The following is a 9552-nucleotide window of genomic DNA, read 5'->3' as shown; positions in this document are numbered from 1 at the left end:
GGAAAGATGTTCCAGGTGAGGAGATGGAAACCAGTTTGAACTTGAGTCTGTGTGGGCTGATGACCTCCCGAACTCTTCGTAAAACATGGGGAGAGTCACCTGCAATGACACTCCGACGCCCAAGTTAGGAAGTATACAGGCAGCTGTGTGAGTAAAGGTGGTAGTGACGTACTTTGGGGGAGGGGTAGGACCCTCCTCATATATATCCTATCCTATCATAGGTGGGTCCCGCAAGGACAGACCCACCTTCCTCGAAATTTCCCCTCTCCAGCTGTTGCATGGTGAGCTGGCTTTAGGGAGGAGATGCGTCCGGGTCGGGTTACTCGTGGGCCGGATCGGCTACTAGGCCAGCTGGGCTGGGCCACAACAGTGCCCCTAACGCGTCAGCTATGGCCATGAGTGCTATTGTTAGCACGTCCTGCTCTCTCTTTTGCGTGTTATCGCTTGGCCGGCTGCTCGTGGTCAGGACGCGTCTTTTACGCGGGTGCGAGTTTGGTCGTATCTGGAAAGCGCTGCTTGCCGCCTCGTTCCTCGCGCCTGCCATTAAGTGCATTTATTGCTGATTTGAAAGCAGGAGAAAAAGTCTGTTTTGCCCTTGACTTTCGCCCTACTCTATCGCCAGTTACACTTCATTTCCGTGCCTTGCGTCGCCCACATCCTAAGCATACTCCATTTTCTCCTCACTCTTCCTTGTCATTACAACTTCTCTATGATTTTCTGGGTTCAGGTGCTCCCTTCTGCTTTTGCTTAGCCAAAGCTTCCTCCTTCTGCATCTTTGCACATCATTTCCTGGTAATTTGCTTTTCCTTTCTTCCTTTCCTATTCCTTTAGTAATATGCTGCAGTTATGCCATTTCTCTTCTGCTTTGCCTTTGTGCGTGTACCGTGCATTCACTGGATTGCATGCTTGATTGGTTCCATTAGGTAGACATTAGGGGGGTTGCCATTCCAGAATGTTGGTCTTTTAGGCTTTATTTTGGTTATAGATTTATCCCTTGTTTGACTGTAGCTGTTGAATAGGCAAACTGTAGTTTTTGGGCCAGTCCCAATCTCCTGATCTCTTAGACTAACTGTGAGTGGTGCCTCCACTGTAGGTATGGCCCAACGTCCTGTTGCACGGGCTCCCGTTGCGAGAGCACCCTATGACCGGTATGCCTGGGTAACTTCAGACGTGAAAGGTACCCCCAACCAGATAGATTTGGAGGAGCTCAACGAGTTTCGGCAAGCCGAGTACCTGTGTGGTGGAAGTGACGAGGAAGCCAATTATGAAGCTTATGTCCCTGCCGTTAATGAGCGGATATACCAATTAAACCTACACTCCCCTCGGGTTCTCGATTGGATCTGGATGTACAAAGCTATGTTCACCCAGCTAGGAGTTCGCATCCCCTTCTCCCCCTTTCAGATGGCGCTGCTTAATCGCTGCGACGTGGCGCCGTCTCAGTTGCATCCGAACAACTGGGCTTCTATCCGCTGTTTCGAGATGGTTTGTGAGTATTTATAACTGCCGGTCTCTGTCGATGTGTTTTTATTTCTGTTTACCTTGACGAACCCTTCTAAGGAGCGGAAGGCGAAAAAGGTTTCATGTCTTTCCGGTCAGCCCAAGGCCGGAGGATATTCGGTCTCTTTGAGGATTCATATCATGGGTTCAAGGATAAATACTTCAAGGTTCTCCCGGCCGAAGGTCGGCACCCCTTTTGGTTGACGTTGGAGGGGGAACGTCGCATCCCGACCTATTGGAGTTTCGGGGCGGAAGCTAACGCCTTTACTAAGGTGACATACAAAGGGCTGTCTCCCGAGAACAAGAGGATTGCCGACGTATTGTTAGCTATCTTTGGGAAGAATCACGTCAATCCCATCTACTTATGGGTGATCGGGATGTGGGTAGGAATTATATATGTGAGTGGTCGTTTATTGGTGCTCCTGTGTTTGCTATTTATCCTTGCTATTCTATTTATCCTTGCTATTATCCTTGCTTATTCACCCGGATTACCGACTAACTGACTTCCATGTTTTGTATCAGTAACAATGGCTGGCGAGCAGGTTGGGCTTGATGCCTTGTTCAATACATTTTTTGCCGGCGATAGTAACGACGACGCTGCTACCCCGACTCAGGAGGTGTCTCCCCACCATGCTATCGAGGCCGAAGCTCAGTCCCAACCCACCCAGGGTGAGGTGATCGAGACTAGTGGTGGTCCTGATCCTCAACCAGAGGTCGAGGTGGAGGATGATGAGGTGGTTGTCCTCAACAACCCAAGGAAGAGGAAACCGTCTTCTAGCCCCGAGGGACTTCTCACTGTGATGGAGAAGAACTTCGATGCCGGGAACTTTATTGATTCCCAACTGCTCCCCGGCACAGAGGACTTTTTCCATGAAGGGGATCTCTCTTCGCAGGCCAGGTGGATGTATCGTACCCTACTTCGGGGAGCCGCTATAGCGAGGAAAGCGGAATCCGCCTTGGCAGGGGCACGGTCGTTGGAGCACAGGCTCGAGTCCTCCGCTCAAGCCAATAATAAATACAAGGTTGAAGTTCAGTCGCTTCGGGAGCAGCTGGATGTTGCAGAGGATAAGGTCAAGACTTCCGATGCTGCTGTGGCGCGACTTACCGAGCGGGAGCTCACCTTGGAGGGTCAGCTCAATGCTGCTCATGGTCGGGTGAAGGAGCTCGAAAAGGAGCGTGATGAGACTCTTGCATCGGCAACCGTAGCCAAGAATGAAGCAGCTGAACTGAAAAAGAAGTATAAAGAGACCGTAAAGCAAGGCAAGAACGCCATCTTGATGACAGAGGAGGCCCTCAAGGCTCAAGTGAAGCTGCTAGCTCCCGACTTTGATACCTCGGCTGTTGGCGTCTTCAAGACTATCAAGGATGGCAAAATTGTTGACATGCCGAAGAAGTGACGTGGTCTTGCTTTTGTACTTTGGCTTTTGTAATATGTAGATCTTTGAATACTTTATTTTGGTAAACTTGATTGCCGTTTTGGCGTACATATAACAAATTGCTCGTTCACCGTTTTGTCGGTAAATGCTTTGGTCGCTATTTCTTATCGTTTTACTGGTAGTTAGCTATTTTGCTTATACTTGCTTACCTTTTTCGTTGGTAGTTATCGAAGTCGAATTGTGGCTTTTAGCAATTTGATAGCCGTTTATTGTGGCATTCGTTGTCTTAGTGGTTCCCGGGGTGATCAGTCCCGGGGCACCGTCTTGTTCTGTCGCTGATAACTTTGGTAAAGTAATTTGGTCGAGTAATCTTTGAATGCGAAAAGAAGAGATGATGAGTTTCAAGCAAAACTAATTGGAAATAAACTAGTAATGTCAAGTAAATATGAATATAAGGTAATGGCAAATAAATAACAAAGGGCAAACAATCCCACATATAGCAATACAGGTCTTACTCAACCGGTTGAACCGGTAAAACGCTTGTTCGCCTAGTGTGCCTCGGCTGCTAGGGATAGAATCTCCTTAGGTTACTCGCGTTCCAAGTTCTCAGTACTTCTTTGCCATCAAGCCGTTCCAGTTTGTAGGCACCGTTGCCGAGCACCTCCTTCACCCTGTATGGGCCTTCCCAATTTGCCGTCAGCTTTCCTTTCCCTGGTGTCGGGAGTCCTATATCGTTGTGCCGTAGGATCAGGTCGCTCGGCTCAAATTCCCTCTTGAGTACTTTGGCGTTGTAACGCAGGGCCATTCTTTGTTTCAACGCTGTCTCCGATAAGTGGGCCATCTCCCTAGCTTCGTCCACCAAGTCCTTTTCTATGGCCTCTTCGACTCCTCCCAAAAGTAGTCGTGGGCTCGATTCGCCGATTTCCACGGGAATTATTGCATCTACCCCATAGGTGAGCTGGAAGGGAGTCTCCCCGGTAGACGACTGCTGTGTTGTGCGATAGGGCCAGAGTACCGAGGCTAACTCGTCTGCCCATGCTCCCTTCTTCTGGTCAAGTCGCTTTTTGAGGCCTTGCAAGATGACCTTGTTGGCAGCCTCGACTTGGCCGTTAGTTTGGGGGTGTTCTACTGATGAGAATTTCTGCCTTATGCCCAAACCGGCGAGAAAATTTCTGAATTTCTTATCCGCGAATTGCGTCCCGTTATCCGAGATAACGACTTCCGGGACTCCAAACTTGGTTATCACTTGTCTCTACACAAACTTCCGACAATTAACCGAGGATATGCTGGCCAACGGTTCAGCCTCTATCCACTTGGTATAATAGTCGATGGAGACTACTAGGTACTTGACCTGCCCTGGTCTGACCGGGAAAGGTCCTAACAGATCGATTCCCCATTGTGATAATGGTCGGGAGGCCATTAGCAAGCTTAATTCGGCCGCTGGAGCTTTATGGAAGTTGGCGTTCTCCTGGCATCTTCTGCACCTTTTCATGAATTCTTTAGAATCTGCCATCATTAAGGGCCAGTAATAACCGGCTCTGACGAGTTTCCAGGCTAAGGCCTTTCCCCCGATGTGGTGGCCGCAACATCCCTCGTGGACTTCCCTAAGCACATAGTCCGTTTGGTCGGGACGCAGACACTTCAATAGGGGGTTGGCTAAGCCCTTTCTTAAACAACTGGCCTTGTATGATTCCATATTTGGCTGCTTCTTTCCTCAGCGTCTTTGGCAACTTTTCATCATTGGAAAGTTTGCCACTTTCCAAGAAATCGGTGATCGGGTCCATCCAGGAGGGGTTTACCTGGATTAAATGTAGGGTCACTACTAGTTATTTTACCAAGCCTTGAATGAGAGATCGGTTCCTCGTTCCTGGCTTTGTGCTTGCCAGTTTGGATAGGAGATCAGCTCGTGTGTTCCTCTCTCTCGGGACATGCTGCACCGTGACCTCGTCGAATTTCTCACTCAGCTTTTTGACCCTTTCCAAGTATTTTTGCAATAGAGAGTCACTGGTCTGATACGCCCCATTAATTTTTGATGTGACAACCTGGGAGTCGCTGCATACTTCTCCTCTGGTGGCCCCAACCTCTTTTGCCAAATGTAGACCGCCAACCAGGGCCTCGTACCTGCCTGATTATTGGACACCGGGAACTCAAATTTGATTGATTTCTCATACACAACTCTGGTTGGGCTTTCCAGGATGATCCCTGCTCCCCCGAACGTTTGGTTGGAGGCTTCGTCCACATGGAGCTTCCACCGTGTGCTCGATGTCTCGTGTCACTTCGACCAAGAAATCGGCCATTGCTTGGGCCTTAATCGCATGCCTGGGTTCATATTGCAAGTCATACTGAGACAGTTTGATAGCCCAAGTCATCATTTTACCTGCCAGATCGGGTTTCTAGAGTACTTGGCGGATTGCCTGATCCATCCTGACAATAACCTGGTGTCCTTGGAAGTATTGTCACAGCCTGCGGGAGGAGGTCAGGAGTTCATACGCTAACTCCTCCAGCTTACTGTACCTCAGCTCCGCTCCTTGTAGTGCTTTACTTACAAATAAATTGGTTGCTGGATCTTTCCTTCTTCTCGCACCAAGACCGCCGCCAGCGCCTCATCGGTTACTGCCAGGTACAGGTATAGCGCTTCTCAGTCTCTTGGTTTCCCGAGTACAAGTGGTGCCGAGATAATCTCTTTGAAGTGCTTGAAAGCTTCTTCACATGCCGGGATCCATTCGGACGCTATCCCTTTCTTCATCAAGTTAAAGAATGGCAGAGCTTTAGCGGCCAACGCGCCGAGAAATCGGGATAATGCAGTGAGTCTTCCTACCAATCTCTGGACTTCTTTTACGCATCCCGAGTTCTTCATTTGCAGGATTACTTTGTATTTCTCCGGGTTGGCCTCCACTCCTCTTTGGGTTATCATAAACCCCAAGAATTTCCCATCTTCCATGGCGAAGGCGCATTTGAGCGGATTAAGCCTCATGCCGTGTCGCCAAAGAGAAGCGAACACATTCTCTAGGTCGCCGATGAGATCCAACCTTGGTTGTCTTTACCAGAATGTCGTCTACGTACACCTCCACCGTTTTTCCGATAAGATCACTGAATATCTTGTTCATCAGCCTTTGGTACGTAGCTCCTGCATTCTTTAGCCCAAACGGCATCACCTTGTAACAGTATGTTCCCCCTGGCATTATGAACACCGTCTTCTCTTCATCTGGTCGGTGCATCGGTATCTGGTTGTAACCAGAATAAGCGTCCATGAAACACAGATACCGATATCCTGCCGCCACGTCAACAAGAGCGTCTATATTAGGGAGGGGAAAGGAATCCTTCGGGCACGCCTTGTTAAGGTTAGAGTAGTCCACACACATTCTCCATTTCCCGCTGGGCTTTTTAACTAGAACTACATTCGACAGCCAAGTCGAGTAGTCGAATTTCCGGATGAAGCCCGCTTCTAGTAGACTGGCCGTTTGCCTGGCCACCTCCACTACTCTTTCCTGAGAGATTTTCCTTCTTTTTTGAGCCACCGACTTGGCCTCTACTCTCACGGTTAGGTGGTGCGACATGAACTGGGGGTCTATCCCCAGCATGTCAGCCGACGTCCAAGCGAATAGGTCGCCGTTAGCTCTGATCATTTCCACCAAAGGTTCTTTCAAGTCATGAGGCAGGTTTCTGTTCATGAAGGTGAACTTTTCCTCGGAGTCACCGACCTTGAACTTCTCGAGGTCCCCCTCTAGTTCCGGCCTGGGTTTGTCGTCAACCCTGGCATCCAGGTCGGCGAGGAAGACTCCGGATGCCTCTTTGGATTTCTTCCTCAGGGAGAGGCTGGCGTTGTCGCACGCGACTGCCATTTCCAAATCTTCCCTGATAGATACAACTGACCCATCATCTGCAATAAACTTCATCATCAATAGCTTTGTACAAAGCACTGCCCCGAACTCATTCATAGTCTTTCTTCCCAAAATGAGGTTGTAGGCCGTGGAGTCCCTCAAGACTACGAACTCCGCCATTACCGACCTCTTCCCTCCTCCTCCTCCTATGGACACTGGTAGGGAGACTATCCCATCTGGTTTAATGAAGTTATCCCCTAGATCGACTACGCGGTGTCAATGGGACTTTAAGTCGGCATCTCGGAGGCCCAAAGCATCAAACACATTGCGAAACATGATGTTTGAGTCGGCTCCAGTGTCCACTAGGATTCGCTTTACTAAGCCAGTTCCAACTCTAGCTGTGATCACCATCGGAGGGTTCTCTGGTAAGTCGTCAAACCATTGGTCCTTGGGTCCGAATGATATTGACAGTATCCTCCTGGAGGGAAGGGCAGAACTGGATGATGACACGGCCAAGACTTTGGTGTCCTTCCTATTTACCGATTTCGACCTAGGAGCCACGTCTCTCTCGACCACGACGTTCACGATGGTGAGGCTGCACTCATTGTCCTCCTCTGGTTCTTGTCTCTGCTTCACAGTGCGGCTCTTGTCATCGCCAGGCCGATCGCGATCCCGTCTCTGGGGTTCTCTTATAAGGTGGGAGAACTCGGCCAACTTTTCTTCCCGGATCGCCTGCTCCAAGGCATCTTTTAGGTCGAAACAATCTTGGGTCTTGTGGCCGTAGCCCTTATGGTAGTCGCAATAGAGATTTTTTTTTCCCCCGTCCTGTCTTTTAGTTGCCGGTGCTTCGACAGGATGCCTTTGTCGGCGATCTGCTGATAGACTTCAACAATTGGGGCTGTCAGGGGGGTATAGTTGGTAAACTTTCCTACCCGGGGGAACTGCTTGAAGGTTTTAGCCTGGGCCCCGTCCTTGGAGTGTTCCTTAGGCCTTTTCCCTCTACCGGCCTGACGGGTATGGTTATAGGCAGGCTGCCGTTTGTTGGCAGCCATGACCTGGCTAACCTCTTCATCATTGATATATTCCCTGGCCACGTTCTAGATTTCTTGCATTGTCCACACGGGCTTGGTGGTGAGATATTTTCTGAAATCTTCATTCAACAATCCGTTCGTCAAGCACAAACTGGCCACCGAGTCAGTTAGGCCGTCGGCAAAGGTGGTTACAGAGCCCTGGGGGAGAGCATTGAACCAGAGAATTGCCGGTCCCGTTAAGGTCACGGGGAAGGGGCGACACCTTACTTCATCACCCACCCCTTCCAGGTTCATCCTGGCCTCAAATGCCGTTAGGTGTTCCTGGGGGTCTTGGGTCCCATCGTACCTCATGTCCGTTGGCTTATCGAAGTGCTTCAGTAGCCGGACCTCGAGGATCGAATGGTGAAAAGGGGTTGCCCCCATGATCACGGGTGGTTGCCTTCTCCTTGGTCTTTCTCTGCTGTCTTCATAGTTGTCCTCCACAGTATTTCTTGTCGGAGGTCGGGTGTAAATTATGGGATCTCGCCGCCTCCTTGGCGCTTCCCTACTCTCTTCTCGGATTTCTAATTCAGACCGGGGGCTCGGAGTGCGCCTAGAGCGGCTCCTTCGAGGGCTTCTCCCTCTCCTTTGAGGAGATCGGGAATGCTCTTGCCTTGGGGCTGGTTGGTGGCGCTCTCTGCCAGCCACCTCCCGCTCCAGGTTTTGTACTCTGTGGCGTAGCTCTTGTATTATTCTGGCGCTGTCACTTCTTGTTCCTCCAAAGGGTCGCCTCTCGTGGGAGCGCGAAGGGAGCTCAGGTTGTCGCAGGGGGATCTGATGCGTTCGCGGGAGGAAGCCACGGAGGCTACCCTGCCGCTTCTGGGGACCATTTCCTCCCCGCGTGGTTCTCCTCCGTCGTCTTCCTCTACAGGACCCAACAGAAAGTCCATGCTAGCCGGTCCCCACATACGGCGTCAATGTTCGGTTGCTCGGGATTCCGGACGGGTTGGAGAGATGCTCCAGGTGAGGAGATGTGAACCGGTTTGAACTTGAGTTTGTGTGGGCCGACGACCTCCCGAGCTCTTCGTGAAACATGGGGCGAGTCACCTGCAATGACACTCCGACGCCCAAGTCAGGAAGTATGCAGGCAGCTATGTGAGTAAAGGTGGTAGTGACGTACCTTGGGGGAGGGGTAGGACCCTCCCTATATATACCCTGTCAGAGGTAGGTCCCGTAAGGACAGACCCACTTTCCTCGAAATTTTTCCTCTCCAGCTGTTGCATGGTGAGCTGGCTTCAGGGAGGAGAGGTGTCCGGGTCGCTGCCCGAACGGGTTGCGCTCGTGCTGATCGGGTTACTCGTGGGCCGGATCGACTACTAGGCCAGCTGGACTGGTCACAACAGAAGCTTACTTAAGGGAGATAAATATTTATTACTATTATCTTTTAATATATGATGTATTATTTTTTTTTTTTTTTCATTCTATAACTTTAAAGCTTACTTGAAGGTGATAAATATCTATTAATATTATCTTTTAATATATGATGTATTATTTTTTTTTTTTTTTCATTCTATAACTTTAAAGCTTACTTGAAGGTGATAAATATCTATTAATATTATCTTTTAATATATGATGTATTATTTTTTTTTTTTTTTCATTCTATAACTTTAAAGCTTACTTGAAGGTGATAAATATCTATTAATATTATCTTTTAATATATGATGTATTATTTTTTTTTTTTTTTCATTCTATAACTTTAAAGCTTACTTGAAGGTGATAAATATCTATTAATATTATCTTTTAATATATGATGTATTATTTTTTTTTTTTTTTCATTCTATAACTTTA

The 9552-nt window shown here is 49.0% G+C and overlaps 1 protein-coding gene across 1 annotated transcript; it reads right to left on the bottom strand.

Moving 5' to 3' along the window:
* LOC107616496 lies at positions 6971-7746 on the bottom strand. The gene is made up of 2 exons (XM_016318445.1): positions 7619-7746; positions 6971-7577 (listed from the first exon to the last, which is right to left on the bottom strand). The coding sequence occupies exons 1-2, from the start codon at positions 7744-7746 to the stop codon at positions 6971-6973; spliced, it is 735 nt and encodes a 244-aa protein (XP_016173931.1).

The sequence above is a fragment of the Arachis ipaensis genome, chromosome B09 (assembly GCF_000816755.2).
Source record: "Arachis ipaensis cultivar K30076 chromosome B09, Araip1.1, whole genome shotgun sequence".
Taxonomy (NCBI): Eukaryota; Viridiplantae; Streptophyta; class Magnoliopsida; order Fabales; family Fabaceae; genus Arachis; species Arachis ipaensis.
The sequence above is the reverse complement of the archived record's forward strand: the minus strand, read 5'-3'. Positions and strand labels throughout refer to the sequence as shown.

Bases quoted from the DNA above. Each gene is read 5' to 3' on its own strand.
- LOC107616496 (XM_016318445.1), bottom strand. From the start codon at position 7,746: ATGGCTGCCAACAAACGGCAGCCTGCCTATAACCATACCCGTCAGGCC. The intron at 7,578-7,618 runs GTTTACCAACTA...CAATTGTTGAAG, and splicing joins CAGTTCCCCCGGGTAGGAAA to TCTATCAGCAGATCGCCGAC.